Here is a 19,118-nt window from a genome sequence, read left to right on the forward strand (position 1 = left end):
GAGAACAAAATAATCCCAGGTGATAGAGGGAGGAAGGGATTTGGGAGGGAGAGAGAAGGCAGGGGGGTAAAAAGTGGGTGGCAGGATCAGGTATGGGAGGAGACTGGGAGATGTACAGAGGGTCAGGAAATTGAACAGTGCTATGTAGCAACGGAACTGGGGGTAGCCCCCAGAAAGTCCCAGATGCCAGAAAAACAAGAGGCTCCCAGGACCCAACGGGATGACATTAGCTAAAATACCCAACAAAGGGGAGAGAGAACCTATAGAGACCAAATCCAAAGGTTAGGCATGACCCCCAGTTAAACGATGGGGCCAGTCACCCATCTCAAAAATTTAACCCAGAATTGCTCCTGTCTAAAGGAAATACAGGGACAAAGAGTGAAGCAGAGCCTGAAGGAAAGGCCATCCAGACACTGCCCCTCTTGGGGATCCATCCCATATGTGGACACCAAATCCAGACACTGTTACTGATGCCAAGAAGTACTTGGTGACAGGAGCCTGATAGCTGTCTCCTGAGAGAATCTGCCAGAGCCTGACCAATACAGATCCGGATGCTCACAGCCAACCATCAGACTGAGCACAGGGACCCCAAAAGAGGAGTTAGAAGGAAGACTGAAGAGTTAAAGGGGTTTGCAACCCCATAGGAAGAACAACAATATCAACCAACCAGACCCCACTGAGATCCCAGGGACTAAATCACTAACCTAAGAGTACACATGTAGCAGAGGATGGCCTTATCTGGCATCAATGGGAAGGGAGGCCCTTGGTCCTATGAAGGCTCGATGCCCCAGTGTATGAGAATGTTAGGGGCATGAGGTAGGAGTGAGTTGGTGAGTGGGAGAGCATCCTCATAGAACCAGGGGAGGGAGGACTGGATAGGGGGTTTGCAAAGGGAAAACCACAAAAGCGGATAACATTTGAAATGTAAAAAAAAAAAAAAAATAACCAATAAAAAATATCATAAAATAAGAAAGACAAATCTGACAGAAAAGATATAAGATAAAACCAGGCCATTCTACTTCAGTAAATCATATCAATTATATGAGCCTTTATAGAAAAAACTATTATAGACCCATCTCCTTTTAATATATGGGGTACAGAATGTGGGTCGTAGTGACAGACAGCGTGGGCTGTGGCTACAGAGGCACACCTTGTCCTTACCTCATCTCACTGTATTCAGCTTTGACTTCTGGAAGTTCTTTGTACAATTTGGACTTTTTACCAAGTTAGGCCACTACTATCCAAGTCATAAACATTACAGCTTCTGAAGGATAGTTACATTTTCCAAAGTAGAAAAAAATGCCCCAGTTTTCTCTTTTGCTAAGGCAGGAAGCATTTCCTGGAGATTAATCACCATTCGCTTTGCAAAATTAAGAAGGTTTGAAGAACTGAGTAAAGAAGATTATATCACTCTTCTGATTTTTAATTTTTGGAAATGGTCCCATTTGGATGGAAGCAATTATGAGTCAGTTTGCGGGTGACTCTGCAAATACTGCCACTCTATAAAAGTTGGGCTCAGAAAGGTGGACCTCGAAGGAGGCAGCAAAGAACCCGCTGAGAGCAGTGCAGAACTGTGGGAAGCCAGTGGAAATGAAAGGGCTCCCAGTCCTGCTGTGGCTGTGTACGGCTGTGTGCTCATCCTACCCATTGCATGGCAGTGAAGAAGATGCTGGCATGGAGGTTCTGCAGGTAAGTGGTGAAAATGGCCTCGGGGTTTTTGGCAGGGTATAGCTAGCTTTGCATTCCACAGACCGGTTCTGACTGCCTCCGTAAATGTGCTTGGGCAATGGAAGAGAGTTAGAAGTTATTGGATCTCAATATCTCATGATTCTTCCTTTTATAGAAGAAGGAAGGCCATGAATATTGAGTGACTTTTCAAGGTCACACAACATGATGGCATTGGCAACATTGGTGCAGGAGGCACATGAGCTGTGCCTTGCTTTGGTCCACTGCAAGTTAGTGAAATATCTGTACTGTTAGTACAAGAGAAGCATGTCTAGTTTTTCCCCCCAGTAAACTAAATCCTTATAAACAGTGAAAAATTGAGGAAATTAAATAAAATTACCCCAAACAGATAAACATTTTCACAAATGCTTATTTGTTCTTTTGGTTTTCTCTGCACTAAATACTTGGGAATTTCGCTGTTGATATCATTGCTTTATTGGCAAACTAAGTCACAGAGACATCGTGTTCCAAAATAAAACATGGAAAGGGTTATGGCTGACAAATTAAATGAAGAATTATGCTTAGGATTTCAGCAAATTAGAGAAATAGGTCAAAGAGACTGAGAAAAGTAAGTGACTGTCAGGCAGGCTTGGTGGTCCAAGCCTGTAAACCCAGTGTTCAGAAGGCAGACACAGGAGGAGGGTGAATTTAAGATATTTCTTGGCTGGATAATGACATACTGTTTGGATGAATGAAGAAAAGAGAGAAGGAAGGAAAGAAGGAAAGGAGGAATGATGTGTGACTATAAAAGTTTTACTATAAATAACAATAGCTAAAAAAATCAGAATTTAACTTAAAAGTTATATTTATTCCATTAGAAATACCTAGAAAACTACTATGGTCTTGAAAAGGATGTGAAGCAGTTTACTAAGAAAAAGGACAGTAGCCCTGTTGTCAAAAAAATTCAAGAAATGCAGAAGTTCCTTGGGCTGAAGATGACAGGGAAGCTGGACTCGAACACTATGGAGCTGATGCACAAGCCCCGGTGTGGTGTTCCCGACGTCGGTGGCTTCAGTACCTTTCCAGGTTCACCCAAATGGAGGAAAAACCACATCTCCTACAGGTAACGGCTCCAGAATATTCACACAGCATTAAAAAATGTGTCGAAAGCCTCACAGAAACAAAGATTACCTTCTCTGATTTCTCTCATCCAGGATTGTGAATTATACACTGGATTTACCAAGAGAGAGTGTGGATTCTGCCATTGAGAGAGCTTTGAAGGTCTGGGAGGAGGTGACCCCACTCACATTCTCCAGGATCTCTGAAGGAGAGGCTGACATAATGATCTCCTTTGCAGTTGAAGGTAAAAGCCAAGAACTGACTGAAAAACACATGGCCAGGTGGTATTTTACTAAAAGTTACCAGTTATTAATATATATATATTATATATTTTTATTAAGAACATGGAGACTTTATCCCTTTTGATGGGCCTGGAATGGTCTTGGCTCATGCCTATGCCCCTGGACCAGGGATTAATGGAGATGCTCACTTTGATGATGATGAACGATGGACAGATGATGTCACAGGTAAGTGTTTTATTTCTTTTCACATTTAGGGAAGTCTTTGTAGTCAGCAGTACTAATGATAGTGTGTCCTGTATTCCCGTGAAATACTTTATTTAATCATTGCCACACGTGCTTTCAGATGCTTAGAAACCATTTATTTTCTGATACTAACAACATAAAATATCACTAAATTTTTGACCTGTCAAACTTCGATGAGGTGGTTTTTATTTTATTATATTTTTGTCGAGTTTTGTTGTTATCTCTTAGAAGCTTGTTTTTTCCTAGTGGGAGACAGAGATGGATTGGATCTGGATAGGAAGTGAGGTAAGAAGGAACTGGGAGGGATAGAGAGGAGGCAAAATATTCATAATATATTATAAGCAAACAACCTATTTTCAATAAAACAGAAAAAATAGAACAAAAGGGAAAAGTCATTAATTTTTAACATGTGTGAATCTTGTATGGTCTAAGGCCATGATTACTAAAATCTGCAGTGATATCAGATTGTAGATATTCAAGCAATATAGTAGGGAAGTGTTACCCATTGACTCTGGTAATTTTCAAATCAGGAGCCAAAATTACGTTTCCAAAACCAGAGGGGGTTTTTCATTTGGTTAGTTAGTTTTGTTGGTCTGATTGAGCTGATATTTTTGTGACTTCTATGTTAAGACAAATTTTTATCAGCATCTGAAAGAAAAGAACTAGCCCTGAAGTGCAAGGACCAACTATGTAAGTGGGGAGGGTTCTTAGCTCAGAACTTTGGGGATTGACTTTCAAATTTTTCAAAAACGTGACTGAAATAAATTGTATTATTTTGGGGACTGAACAGGGATTCATAAAGAAATAATAAATTGATATCCATACAAAATACAAACCTAACTTCTGCACTGAATAAAAGTTATGGTTTCATAGTATTAGCAATTTGAGGGCCCTTATTGCAGATACTCAAGTGAGAACACCCTCATGTCTACAATACTCACACATAACATTTGCAAAAATTATGTCAATCCTGACCATCTGACACCTCCTAATGTCAGCGCTGAGAGGTTTGTTTCAAGTGTTATCCTGAGGAGAATGTGCATACAGTCCGTGTCCAAGATCTCATTTGTAACACTTAGGCATGCCATGCTTTTACAAAACCTATGACATCTCTCTCATTAGTCATCTTTTTGGACCTGATAATGTAATAGGGTAATGAGGCAGGAAAATAATGTCGCAAGATCCAACAGAAAGCACAGAATTATGGTTACTTATGGTTAATTACGGTTTTTGAATTGAGATGAATACCCTGTGATTAGTTGACTGGTACTGAAATTGTCAAGTGCTAACTACATACTGGAGCAGTGTTAAGTTTTTCATAGACAATGGAAAAGAAAGTGCTCTAACATGCTAAACAATAAGTAATAGTCTTCATTCCATTTCTGACAATAAGCCAGAACAGGTATTCAGACTTTCTTGAAGCCAAAGAGAACTGTTGGCTGTGTCTGCATACTTTAGACTCATCTCAAGCATGAGTTGTTAAATACACTTGCTCCTCTGCTGCGTGTGTGGTCAGTCTACTGCTCAATGAAGCAGCAAACAAGGTGAGTAAGAACCTGTGCATTTCCAGGAAGTAAACAAATGGTATGCTCAGCTGGCCTAGATGATATACATGTAGGCAAGAAATAAGAAACTTATTATGTATGATTTCTTCAACAGGTACCAACCTATTCCTGGTTGCTGCTCATGAACTTGGCCACTCCCTGGGTCTCTTTCACTCAGCCAATGCTGAAGCTTTGATGTACCCAGTCTACAAGTCCTCCACAGACCTGGCCCGTTTCCATCTCTCTCAAGATGATGTAGATGGTATTCAATCCCTCTATGGTGAGAGAAACTGGAAAAAGGAGTCCTTGTGACTTTGCCCATATGAGTATCTGTGGTTGAATTCATAGTACTTGAGGGCTTTTGGGAAGCATGGAGTTGACAGGCAGGTCACGTTTTTTTCTAACGTTGCTTCTTTAAATCTGTTCCCTTTAGGACCTCCCACAGAATCCCCTGATGTCCTCGTGGTACCCACCAAATCTAACTCTCTGGACCCTGAGACCTTACCAATGTGTAGCTCTGCTTTGTCCTTCGATGCAGTCAGCACCCTGCGGGGAGAAGTCTTGTTCTTTAAAGACAGGTCAGACCAAAGAGCCATGCATCACTATCTAGTTTTGATGAAAAAAATTTTAGAAAGTTACAACAATCAGGAAATTGATAAATATATTTCAACCTTTTTTAAAACAAATTCTGGAGCTTGGCATCTTTGGTATCTGGTATTAGCTTCCCAGTGTGTTCCTAAAATGGGCAAGTTCTTTTTTTTTTTTTGAGGACCAGTATCATAATTTAATTCCTCTCTGTACATGAACAGTAAATATTCTGAGAGGCTGGGTCTTTCTAAGAAGCCCAGAATGGCCTAGAAATTGTCAGCTGGTACCTCTTCCCAAAACTTCCCACACCCAACTTCAAGACCTCTTGTGCATTCTTCTAGGTTTTCTTAAGTATACAGGAAAATATTTATTTTTATTGGATATTTTTTTTACATTTCAAATGTTATTCCCTATCCCTGTTTCCTGGCCATAAACCCCTTATCCCATCCCCCTCTCTGTTTTTGTATGAGTGTTCCCCCCTCCCAAACGACCCCCCCTTCCCACCACCCTGCCCTGACATTCCCCTACACTGGGTGGGGGGTCCAGCCTTGGCAGGAGCAAGGGCTTCTCCTCACACTGGTGCCCAACAAGGCCATCCTCTGCTACATATGCAGCTGGAGCCATGGGTATGTCCATGTGTACTCTTTGGGTAGTGGTTTAGTCCCTTGGAGCTCTGGTTAGTTGATATTGTTCCTTTGGGGTTGCAAGCCCCTTCAGCTCCTTCAATCCTTTCTCTACCTCCTGCAATGGGGACCCTGTTCTCAGTTCAATGGTTTGTTGCTAGCATTCACCTCTGTATTTGTCATGCTCTGGCAGAGCCTCTCAGGAGACAGCCATATCAGGCTCATGTCAGCATGTACTTCTTGGATTCATCAATATTGTTTAGTTTTGATGACTGTCTATATATGAGCTGGATCCCCAGGTGGGGCAGGCTCTGAATGGCCATTCCTTCAGTCTCTGCTCCAAACATTGTTTCCATATCTCCTCCTATGAATATTTTTGTTCCCCCTTTTAAGAAGAACTGAAGCATCCGCACTTTGATCATACTTCTTCTTGAGCTTCATGTGGTCTGTGAATTATTTTTTAAGTATTGCAAGTTTTTTGGACTAATATCCACTTATCAGTGAGTGCATACCATGTGTATTCTTTTGTGACTGGGTTACCTAACTCAGGATGGTATTTTTTAGATCCATCCATTTGCCTTAGAATTTCATGTAGTCATTGCTTTTTTAATAGCTGCTTAACAAATTGTGTAGCTGTACCACAATTTCTATATCCATTCCTCTGTTGAGGGACATCTGGGCTCTTTCCAGCTTCTTGTTATTATAAGTAAGGCTGCTATGAACATAGTGGAACATGTATTCTTGCTATAAGTTGGAGCATCTTTTGAGTAGATGCCCAGCAGTGGTATAGCTGGGTCCACAGGTAGTACTATGTCCAATTTTCTGAGGAACCACAAGATTGATTTCCAGAATGGTTGTACCAACTTGCAATCCCACCAAAAATGGAGGAATTTTCCTCTTTCTCCACATCCTTGCCAGGATCTACTGTCACATGAGTTTTGATCTTAGCCATTCTGACTGATGTGAGGTGGTATCTCAGGATTGTTTTGATTTTCAGTTCCTTAATGACTAAAGATGTTGAACATTTCTTTATGTACATCTCAGCCTTTCAATATTCCTCAGCTGAGAATTCTTTGTTTAGCTCTGTACCCCATTTTTAATCAGGTTATTTGGCTCTCTGGAGTCTCACTTCTCAAGTTCTTTGTATATTTTGGATATTAGCCCTCTGTCAGGTGTAAGATTGGTAAAGATCTTTTCCCAAGCTGTTGGTTGCCATTTTGTCCTAATGACAATATCCTTTGCCTTACAGAAGCTTGACAGTTTTATGAGGTCCCATTTGTCGTTTCTTGATCTTAGAACATAAACCATTGTTGTTTTGTTCAGGAACTTTTCCCCACTGCCCATGTGTTCAAGGTTCTTTCCCCCTTTTTCTTCTATTAGTATCAGTGTACATGGTTTTAGCTTGATCCATCCACTTGGACTTAAGCTTTGTACAGGGCAATAAGAATGGATTGATTTGCATTCTTCTACAGGTTGACCTCCAGTTAAACCAACAGCATATGTTGAAAATGCTATCTTTTATCCACTGGATGGTGTTAGCTCTTTTGTCAAAGATCAAGTGACCATAGGTTTTTGGGTTCATTTCTGGGTCTCTAATTCTATTTCATTGATCTATCTGCCTGTCTCTGTAACAAGAACATACAGTTTTTATCACTATTGATCTGTAATACACCTTGAAGTCAGGGATGGTGATTCCCACAGAAGTTCTTTCATTGTTGAGGATAGTTTTCACTATCTTGGGCTTTTGTCATTTCAAATGAATTTGCAAATTGTTCTTTCTAACTCTATGAAAAATTGAATTGGAAATTTGATGGTAATTTCTCTGAATCTGTAGATTGCTTTTGGCAAAATGGCCATTTTTGCTATATTAATTCTGCCAATACATGAGCATGGGAAGTCTTTACATCTTCTGAGATCTTCTTCGATTTCTTTCTTCAGAGACTTGTAGTTCTTGTCATACAGATCTTTCACTTGCTTGGTTAGAGTCACTCCGAGGTATTTTTTGTTATTTGTGACTATTATGAAGGTTGTCATTTCTCTAATTTCTTTCTCAGCCTGTTTATCCTTTGAGTAGAGGAAGTCTACTGATTTGTTTGAGTTACTTTTATATCCAGCCACTTTATTGAAGTTGTTTATCAGGCTTAGTAGTTCTCTGGTGGAACTTTTGGGACCACTTAAGTATACTGTCATATCATCTGCAAATAGTGATATTTTGACTGCTTCCTTTCAATTTGTATCCCTTTGACCTCCCAAAGTCCTGGCTAGGACTTTGAGTACTATATTGAATAAGTGGGGAGAGAGTGTGCAGCCTTGTCTAGTCCCTGACTTTAGTGGGATTGCTTCAAGTTTCTCTCCATTTAGTTTAATGTTAGCGACTGTTTTGCTGTATATGGCTTTTAGTATGTTTAGGTATGGTCCTTGAATTCCTGATCTTTCTAGGACTTTTAACATGAAAGGGTGTTGAATTTTGTCAAATGCTTTCTCAGCATCTAATGAGATGAGAATGTGATTTTTTCTGAGTTTGTTTACATAATGGATTATGTTGATGAATTTCCATATATTGAACAATCTCTGCATCCTTGGAATGAAGCCTACTTGATTGTGATGGATGATCGTTTTTGGATTTGGTTTGCAAGAATTTTATTGAGTATTTTTGCATTCATAAGGGAAATTGATCTGAAGTTCTCTTTCTTTGTTGGGTCTTTGTGTGGTTTAGGAATAAGCATAATTGTGGCTTCATAGAAGGAATTGGGTAGTGTTCCTTCTGTCTTTATTTTGTGGAATAGTTTGGACAATATTGGTATTAGGTCTTCTATGAAGGTCTCATAGAATTCCTCACTAAACTCATTTGGTCCTGTGCTTTTTTGGGCTGGGAGACTCTTAATAATGGCTTCTATTTCTTTAGGAGTTATGGGACTGTTTAGATGGTTTATCTGATCCTGATTTAACTTTGGTACCTGGTATCTGTCTATAAAATTGTCCATTTCATCCAGATTTTCCTGTTTTGTTGAATATAGGGTTTTGTAGCAGGATATGATGATTTTTTGAATTTCACCTGGCTTTGTTGTTATGTCTCCCCTTTCATTTCTGATTTTGTTAATCTAGTTACTGTCTCTGTGCCTTCTGGTTAGTCTGGCTAAGAGTTTATCTATGTTGTTGATTTTCTCAAAGAACCAGCTCCTTGTTTTGCTGATTCTTTGTATAGTTCTTCTTGTTTCTACTTAGTTGATTTTAGCCCTGAGTTTGATTATTTTCTGCCACTAAGAATGGAAAACTCCAACACATGAAGCAAAACTACACCCTAGAAAAAGCAAGAAATTAATCTCCTTGCAAGGAACCCAAAAGAAGAGAGACACACAAATATAATTCCACCTCTAACAACAAAAATAACGGGAAACAACAGTCACTATTACTTAATATCTCTTAACATCAATGGACTCAATTCCCCAATAAGAAAGACATAGACTAACAGACTGGATACATAAACAGGACCCAGCATTTTGCTGCATGCAAGAAATACAATTCAGTGACAAAGACTGACACTACCTCAGATTAAAAGGCTGGGAAAGAATTTTTCCAAGCTAAGAAACAAGCTGAAGAAGCCATTCTAATATAGAATTAAATTGACTTTCAACCAAAAGTTATAAAAAAATATGGAAGGACACTTCATATTCATCAAAGAAAATATTCACCAAGATGAACTCTCAAATCCTGAATATCTATGCTCCAAATGCAAGGGAACCTACATTCATAAAAGAAACCCTACTAAAGCTCAAAGCACACATTTCACCTCACACAATAATGGTGGGAGATTTCAACATCCCACTCTCATCAATGGACAGATCATGGAAACAGAAACTAAACAGAGACATAGAGAAACTAAGAGAAGTTATGAACCAAATGGATTTAACAGATATCTATAGAACATTACTTCCTAAAACAAAAGAATACCTCTTCTCAGCACCTCACGGTACCTTCTCCAAAATTGACCATATAATCGGTCACAAAACAGGCCTCAACAGATAAAAGAAAATAGAAATAATCCCATGTATCCTATCAGATCACCATGGACTAAGGCTGATCATCAATAACAACAAAAATAATAGAAAGCCCACATACACATTGAAGTTGAACAATGCTCTACTCAATGATCACTTGATTGGGGAAGAAATAAAGAAAGAGATTAAAGACTTTTTAGAATTTAATGAAAATGAAGGCACAACATACCCAAACTTATGGAACACAATGAAAGCAGTGCTAAGAGGAAAGCTCACAGCTCTAAGTGCCTCCAAAAAGAAACAGGAGAGAGCATACATTAGCAGCTTGACAGCACACCTAAAAGCTCTAGAACAAAAAGCAGCAAATACACACAAGAGGAGTAGACAGCAGGAAAATATTTATACATCACACTCCCGCATGCATGCACACAGGCGCATACACACACACACACACACACACATACTGTTTCATGTATAGCACATGTAGTTAAATCTTGTGCTGAATTAATTAATTGACACATGGGAAACATTGCTTTCACAGATATTCCTTTATAAATCTATGACAGGAGGTATGCTGCAATCTTCTTTAGGAGAGGGAAAGATTGTGAAGAGGGACGGGGGGCGGGGGGGGAGAGAGAGAGAGAGAGAGAGAGAGAGAGAGAGACTTTCCCAGTAACAACACTCCTATATTTTGCGCATCCAATCTAGAGGATAAGAAAATGAAGGGATTATGGGTAAATTTGGAATTTGGGCAGAAGATATAACATTTAAAGACAACAGTTGTTTTTCAATTGTCATTTTTTTAACATCTATTTTAGGCACTTTTGGCGAAAATCTCTCAGGACCCCTGAGCCTGGCTTTTATTTGATCTCTTCATTTTGGCCGTCTCTTCCATCCAACATGGATGCTGCATATGAAGTTACTAACAGAGACACTGTTTTCATTCTTAAAGGTAATCATTCCATAATATTGCTTTAACTTAGCAAAGCAAGCCTCTGGCATGAAAGTGAACAAGACTTGACTTTTCTCCACTGTGTCAAATTCTGTATAATTTAAAAGTAGCCAAATAGAATAAAGAAATACATAAAGCCAACATGTTTATAATTCCAGATTAAAAAAAAATAGCTTGGGGAGAGTCATTGCCTGAGTTGAAAATTCCTGCATTTGATCTTTGCTCCTTCTTTCCATGCAAACATTTTTGTTGTTTGCACACCACAGACCTAAGGCCTAAATTTAAAACTCAAACTCCCTCTTCACCACAAAAGCGAAGGTGCTAAGAATATATTTCCAGAACCACAAGTCATACTTCCTGGACTTTTTAACATGATTGGTGTTTCTGTTGTTTTGTTTTTGTGTAGGAAATCAGATCTGGGCTATCCGAGGTCATGAAGAGCTAGCAGGTTATCCTAAAAGCATTCACACTCTGGGCCTCCCTGAAACCGTCCAGAAGATCGATGCAGCCATTTCTTTAAAGGACCAAAAGAAGACGTACTTCTTTGTAGAGGACAAATTCTGGAGGTGGGTTACTGTGAGGATGCTTTAATTTAGAGACTGAGTGGAGAATTACTTTCTCCCTCTGAGGAAACACTTCTACCTCACCACGACCCCTACACGCCCACCCCTGGGGGTGGGGCTCATTGCCCTTCTCTCTGGGCAAGACAAGGGCTTTGGACAACTGTAGGAAGGGCTTTGAAACACAGCAGCGGCTTCCAAAAGGCAGTTAAGAGCTCCCGTTTAGAGCCCCACCTCCCCCACCCCTGCCCATCCCACCCCTTATACCCTAGCCCCATGCTGGACAGTAGTACTTACTTCCCCCCACCTGCTGAAAACCCCTCTTCTCTTCTTTACCTGTTCAATCCTGCACATATACTTCAAGCTCAGGCTTCAGTCCCTCTAATTTCAAGTCCAGCTGGCCTTTGCTTCCTCACTGAGAGGCCAAGTCTCAGTTAACTGGTCCTTTCCCAGAATCCCAGAGTTCTCATTGTCTCCCATCTATGGGTCTTACCTTCCTCCCAAGGACTTCAGCTGAGCTCACATTCTGTTTACCTCTGCCTGCATAGAGAGGAGACACTACCACATACCTGTTTCATGGCTCCCACTCAGAACTCCTTCCTTATAGGATTACTGACTCCTAGGCCATTAGTCAAGATGTTGAGACAGACCACCCAGTGAGTCAAAACCACACTTACAGTACTTTGCTTCTTGTTCAGTCTCTTTTGTTATGGGAACTTTTGTTTAAAAAAAATCAATGCACAGAATAGGGAAAGGAGATCTAGACAGTCACTTATGATGGTGAAGTGGAAAGTTTGTTTTTTAAATTTGTTTTTTATTATTTATGTATGAGTTGTGTGTGTGTGTGTGTGTGTGTGTGTGTGTGTGTGTGTGTGTGTGTGTGTGTGTGACATGCTCACAATGCCCTTAAGGTCAGAAATGTGCACAGAATTCCTCAGGAATAGGAGTTACAGATGGTTGGGAGCCACCATGTGGGTTCTGGAGACCTAACCTGGAAATTTCATAAAAGCAGCTAGTGCTCTTAACATCTGAGCCATTACTGCAGCCCCAAATATTCCATTCCTATTTATGGGGATATTTCTGTGTGAGAGTATCTTCATGCACATGCTGTGCCTACAGAAGCTAGAAGAGGGATCTATCAGTTCCTCTGACACTGGAGTTACAGGTAGCTATAAGCTACCTGAATTTATATGGAGAGATGAACTCCAGTTATGGGAAAACAACAGCAAGAGTGTTCTTAACCACTAAGACACCTCTAGCCATAGAAATTGTATTTCTGATCAGTAACTCAGTCCACACATATGTGTGCACTGATATGCATACGTAAAAGAATACTTATGGTTATATATTTATGTGATCATGCCCTTGTGGTTGAAAAAAGATGACAATTCCAGGCTTAAGAAAAAAGGAACAAGCAGCATTCCTGTGCTAAGCTGTTGTCCCTGTTCCTTCTGAAGCTCTTTTTTAAAAGATTCTATTAAAAGCAGGTTTATTTGGAAGCTGCTCTGGGGCTGGCCAGTTCACTGACTCCAAGGACAGAGGCCAGAGAAGTTGCCAAGGGGAAAGGCGGGGGGAGGGGAGAGAGAGAGAGAGAGAGAGAGAGAGAGAGAGAGAGAGAGAGAGAGAGAGAGAGAATGGGTGGACATGCAGGAAAAGTAGAAGTGCAGCTATGGTTTCAAGAGCTAAACTTTAACTTATTAAAAACACATGATGGCAAGTAAGCTTGACATTTGTGTACAGAACTTGGAAAGGCTACTAGAGGTGCACAGCCCATGCACACACACACACACACACACACACACACACACACACACACACACACCGCCCGCCATGGGCTGCTGAACTGGACTTCTTTCATTTTGTGCAGATTTGATGAGAAGAAACAATCCATGGATCCAGAATTTCCCAGGAAAATAGCTGAGAACTTTCCAGGCATTGGCACAAAGGTGGATGCTGTCTTTGAAGCATTTGGTAAGAGGACACTTACTCTGTTGGCAATGGGGCCCTTGTAATGCTCTGTGGTATGAGAGGACAGAAGAGAATCACATAATTTCTAATAACATAGTTTAAAACAAAAAAACCTCAGTATTGTCCTCCATTCCAAGAATTTCAACTTCTTCGTCTTTGTGGCAACTGCGGTTCTACTCCAGTGAGCTGCCTTGACTCATGAAACTGATAAACAAAACTCTTCTATTTTATGGACAAGTGGAAGAACAAAGTGCTGGCAAGTCACTGCCTCACTTTGTGAGACTTTCTTGATCCATGCTCTTCCAATGCTCCCATCAGTGATGGGACCATGGTAAGGCTGACGAGCCTTCTCTACCCAACCTGCTTTTATCATGCAGTCTCAGACTTCATCTTTCTTGATTCCATTAATTTCAGACAACATTGGTTCCTTGTAAACAGTCACATCTTCATTCACTAAAGCTTAAAAGAGGTGTTTCTTACAAAAGAGTAAGCGAATAAAAGTTGGTGATCTTTACTGACAGTGCAGGCTTCAAGTGCAGATCCGGAAAGGGTGTGGTGACTACATTTCCCTACGTCCAGGAATATCCCTGGGCTAGAACAAGACACAGGAAGGAGGAGGGGTTAGAAAGGAAGGAAATAGATCATAGCTTCAAACAAGAAGGATTTTTCTTCCTGAACAGAAAGCAGAAAGGCAGGATAAAAACCTTAAAGGCAATGAGGCCTCCCCTCCAGCCCTGCACAGCACAATGGGACAAGTATTTCCTCCTACCTAAACTTCAACTCCTTTATCAGAAAGATGTGGTTAGATTTATTTAACAGAGCTCTTGCCCAAACCAAATTGTTAAAATAGTAGTTTAGTTAAATGCTTGACGTTGTTCCTGGCACATAGCAAAACTACAGAGATACTCTACTGTTTGTTGCTGCTGCTGACTTCTTGGATGAGCAAGGGTTTGAACCCAGGATGTGGAGCACTCTAGTCAAGTGTCACTCCACTGACTCACACTTCTGATTCATTCTGCTTTCCACTTACCTTTCACTGACTTTTGTTGTTGTTGTTGTTGTTTTGTTTTGTTTTGTTTTGTTTTTACCTTCCCAAATTTCTACTTTGAAGAAAGTGACTCACGATCTCTCTCACCTTTTCACACAGGGTTTCTTTACTTCTTCAGCGGATCTTCACAGTTGGAGTTTGATCCAAATGCAGGGAAAGTGACCCACATATTGAAGAGCAACAGCTGGTTTAATTGTTAAGAAGATCCATGGAAGGCGTCGTGTGTTTCAGCTGACCCTGATAGCTCTTCCTCTGAAACTTGGCGCACTGAAGTGGTTTCCTTACTCTAGCATGTGCTATGGCAGAGCAAAATGGGAGCTACATATGGCACCAGTCAACCTCAAGTTGTCGAAGGACATTCAGAAGCACTGCTTGGCTTATACTGTGTCAAAGGGAGAGGAGAAAACACACTCCTGGGCTACAGACAAGTAACTGTCTCTGTGTAGATGGTTTGTTTTATTTAATAAAATGGTGTGTCATTTATTTAATCATGGTAGTTTGCTTTTTTATTTCCAGAACAAGTGCTCAGCACCTTGGGCACCGATAGGCTGAGCAATGCATCACTTGAGATGCTGCATATTAGAGGTAACACATTTGCTGTGTCCATGGTGAGTTTATTCATAAAGAAAATGGACCACCTGCTCACCTAATACACCACTAGAGGAAAATACAAAATGTGTATTCTCCCCACCTAGACTTCTTATGTCTTCTGTCATACCCAATAGAAAAAGCTAAGGGTGAGTCTGATATTATAGGGCTGGCTTTTAATAGCTACAATGAATCATATAGTCACAGCAAACTAATTTGAATGTCTGCAGTGTTTTAAATAGGGTACAGCCCCATGGAATCATGTGTTTAAATGTTTGGCCCACTCTGAATAGCACTATTAGGAGATGTGGTGCTTCTTGGAGAAAATGCAACACCCTGGGGCTAGGCTTTGAGGTCTCAATCTAGCTTAAGCTCTACCCAGTATTGAAAAGTCAACTGCCTATCTTGGCTGCCTTCAGATCAAGATGTAGAACTCTTGGTTCCTCCAGCACCATGTCTGGCTGCATGTTATCATGCTTCCCACAATGGTGATAATGGACTAAACCTCTGAAACTATAATCCAACCCCAATTAAATGTTTGCCTTTATAAGAATTGCCTTGGCCATGAAGTTCCTTCACAGCAATGAAACACTAACTACGACAGGGCCCAGTAGAAGTTCCAAAACAACTCAGGGTATGACCAATGTTATTGGTTGCTATCTAAAAACTGAGGTGAAGACCCTGTTGCTGAAGACAACATCTAAATAATTCACTGACCACAGAACAGTTCAACTGATTCTTTCCTAAGGCCTTGACTCCTATTGACTAGTGTTCATGGTACTAGAAGGTACTGAGCACACAATCAAAGTATAAAGTTAAACACTAACTCAGCTCCAAACCCTTTGATCTACAATGGTGACCTGTCTGCATGACATGCTGGTGTAATAGTGACACAAGTATCATGGGAGTAACCAACCACAATCTGATTGGATTTAATGTTCACTCCATGAGAGGAAACTCATGCCTGATACTTCAATTGGCCAAGCACTTGAGATTAGACAGACAATGGACATAGGGTTGAACCAAACACTACTATTCTGCTAAAGGAACATGGTAATAAAATGACACCTAATGACATTCTGCTATATCCATAGATCAGTGTCTCAGTCATCAACAGAGTAGTTCTTGTTCAGGAGATGGGAACTAATACAGAATACCATGGAGGAACAATGTGCAGAGAGTGAGGACTTTGAGACACTTAGATCTAACTGAGAGGTCTCCATCAAATCCCTCCCCTTAGGGATCAAGGAACTACGCATGTGGAAGAGGATGCAGAAGAGGACTGTGAACCAGAGAGGATGGATGACATCAAGGAAACAATGCCTTCTGGACACACAGAACAGACGCAGTAGGAACTCATCAAGACTGTAATAGAATACACAGTGCCTGCACAGGTCCAAATCAGATGGGGTCCCAGTGCTGAGATGGAAAAGTAGACACAAGACATATTACTCACTAAGAAAAGACCCACAAGGGAAATTAGTTGCTAATTGCTCACAAGGGAAAAGTAGTTTTTCCAAGGGAGCCACACTAGATATACGAATCACACTTAAAGGTGGGCCCAATGCTCATCTGTAGACAACCATTACAAGACGAATTTAATGATATTTTTAGAAATTTTTTGAGGGTCTCATATTACTTTGGCCCCTTTTTATAATATTATTGGTCTTTTGGTTTCTGATTTTATGTTTTTGTAATGTGATGTGATATGTGTGTGTGTGTGTGTGTGTGTGTGGTGTGTGTGATGCTTGTTTTTTTTCTGTTTGTTCATTTTCTCTTCTCATTGTTTGTCTTTTTGCTTGTCTGTTTTCTTAAGAGACATAAAGAAAGTGTGGAGTTAGAAGGAAGGGTGGTAAGGTGGGGAGAGTATGAGGGGAAACAACCTACATTCAGAATATATTCTATGAAAATAACATTATTTTAAATACAAAATAAAGTAACAAAAGCATTCTAGGTGCTATCCACCTTTAACTGACCCTGCCTGCTCCAGTGGCAATGTTTTCACTGTGTTCCTTGCCTAAGCTGAGGTTGAAAGACCCTCAGATTGAGGAGACTCTCGCTCCAATCCTGAGGACACCCACCACCCCACAAACAGGTAGGACTCAGTCTTGATGTAAAAACAAGAGGTTTACTTTGGGAAACCAATGCATTGGTGCTCAACATGGTTCTCATGCAGGAGGGATGTGAAGAGCCTCAAACACAGAAAAGTACAGCTTAAATAGTCATTTAAGATTACACAGTTTCATTAGCTCAGCTATGTCAGTGCCAAGGAAAACTAACTAGACAGACGTTTCTCATCCTGGAGTTCCTGGGACAAGGCCACAACCATATCAATGCAGCCATTTCAGTACCAAGGACGTTTGACTTGATATATGTTTTCTCGTCCTGGGGCACAATCTACAGTGGTCAGTCAGCTTCCCGGAGATGTTTCCTGCCTTGTAATTGCCCTGCAGTAAGTATGATCTATACCATCCATTCTTATGGTCGGGCAGCTTCCTAGAAAGTGGGTAGGAATGTGCTTTCTGTACTTTCTGGTCTATTGTCTAATGTCTAGGGGCTAAGCAAGGGCTAGCTTAAAAGATTCTCATTCTTAAGAAATGGCTGCACTAATACCAAATGGGGATCTTTCAAAGTCACCCCACTGAAGCCTTCACATGCCTACCTACCCTCCACCATGAAGAGAGGGTTTGTTTTTGGGAGCTCTTCTCCCAGTTTCCTCCTATGCTGATTGACTCGTGTATTACTCCTCTTACATGAGAAAGATGTGGTTAGATGAAGAGAGGAAATGAGAGCTTTAAAATCAATCCAACAGTCCAAATCTATCAAAGCATTGTTTATGAATAAGTTATTGTTGGCTTCTCCATGACAACAGACATCCACAAATGGAAATAGCCCTGGGAACACAGACCTCAGTACCATGGCAGAGATGGGAGTGACACCATGGGGAAATGACCTCGGGGAGGAGTCCAGTGCTGCTCAGTGCAGTATAGTGTTGAGCCCCTTTCAGGAGAGAAGGGGTAGAAGTAGACCAGCCTAGAGACAGACTGTCTTGTCTTACTAATAGGGATGCAGATGCATGCCATGAGTCAGCACCAGTGTGAAACATGAGTGCTCGAATGCACGTTTCAGTACAAAGTAATCCATGTAATTGCTATACAAGAGAGGCTCTGAGAGACCTACTGAATAAATGAACATATAAGCGCATTCATGAATGTGTGTGGATATCTGCCTGTGTGTATGTGAGTGTGTGTGTGCGCGTGCGTGCGTGCGTGCGTGCGTGTGTGTGTGTGTGTGTGTGTGTGTGTGTGGTATTAACACATGTAGCCTACTTCTAGTGAGCAATGATCCTAGAATCACACTTGGTCTCTTGCGAGCCTGTTTTACCTGCTACATTAGACAGATTTCAGAGATGGAGCCTTTTTGTCCTGGATGCTAATAAGGAGGGTCTAAGTATATCTTCATATTTCCTCTCCCAACTTGGATGAGAATTCTTCTTGGCCAGGTTCTCATAGTCTAAGCCTAGATAAAGATAAAGAAAGGCCATGGTACTGTTAAAATCTTGTGACCATAGTTCTTGAAAGGCAGAAGGAGACCTTGGAAACCCGGTAATACTGCATCACCTAGATTTCCAGAAGTGTGGGCAGTGAACATTGGCTGTCCCTTGGGGTCAGTGATCCCATCCTCTGTCCTGGGAGCAAGGTGTATACAGATAGCTGGAAAACTGCGTAGTAAAACCTGCTTAGAATAAGGGCCACAGAGAACTGTAGCGATGGTGCAACTGGAGAAGGGCTGGCTGTGCAAGGGAAGAGGAGGTTGAGTTTGATCCCAGAACTCATGTGAAACAGTGAGATGTGATAGTATGTGCTTGTAATCCCAGCCCTGTGGATGTGTGACCTGCTGGGTGAACTCAGAACAATGGGAGACCCTTTCCAAAGCTAAAACGGGTAACTACTGAAGAAGACTAACCAAAACTACTGTCT

At 40.9% G+C, this 19,118-nt stretch overlaps 1 protein-coding gene across 1 annotated transcript; it reads left to right on the plus strand.

The window, feature by feature from the left end:
- Nucleotides 1–1,532: 1,532 nt before the first annotated feature.
- Mmp3 (matrix metallopeptidase 3) lies at nucleotides 1,533–15,038 on the plus strand. Its single transcript, NM_133523.4, is given in 10 exon segments — nucleotides 1,533–1,689; nucleotides 2,544–2,788; nucleotides 2,880–3,028; nucleotides 3,126–3,251; nucleotides 4,929–5,093; nucleotides 5,247–5,391; nucleotides 10,841–10,974; nucleotides 11,381–11,540; nucleotides 13,402–13,505; nucleotides 14,650–15,038. Coding segments are annotated over 10 exon segments (1,428 nt in total). The 5' UTR covers nucleotides 1,533–1,590; the 3' UTR covers nucleotides 14,751–15,038.
- Nucleotides 15,039–19,118: the final 4,080 nt, after the last annotated feature.

The sequence above is a fragment of the Rattus norvegicus genome, chromosome 8, assembly GCF_021556685.1.
Source record: "Rattus norvegicus strain SHRSP/BbbUtx chromosome 8, alternate assembly SHRSP_T2T, whole genome shotgun sequence".
Taxonomy (NCBI): Eukaryota; Metazoa; Chordata; class Mammalia; order Rodentia; family Muridae; genus Rattus; species Rattus norvegicus.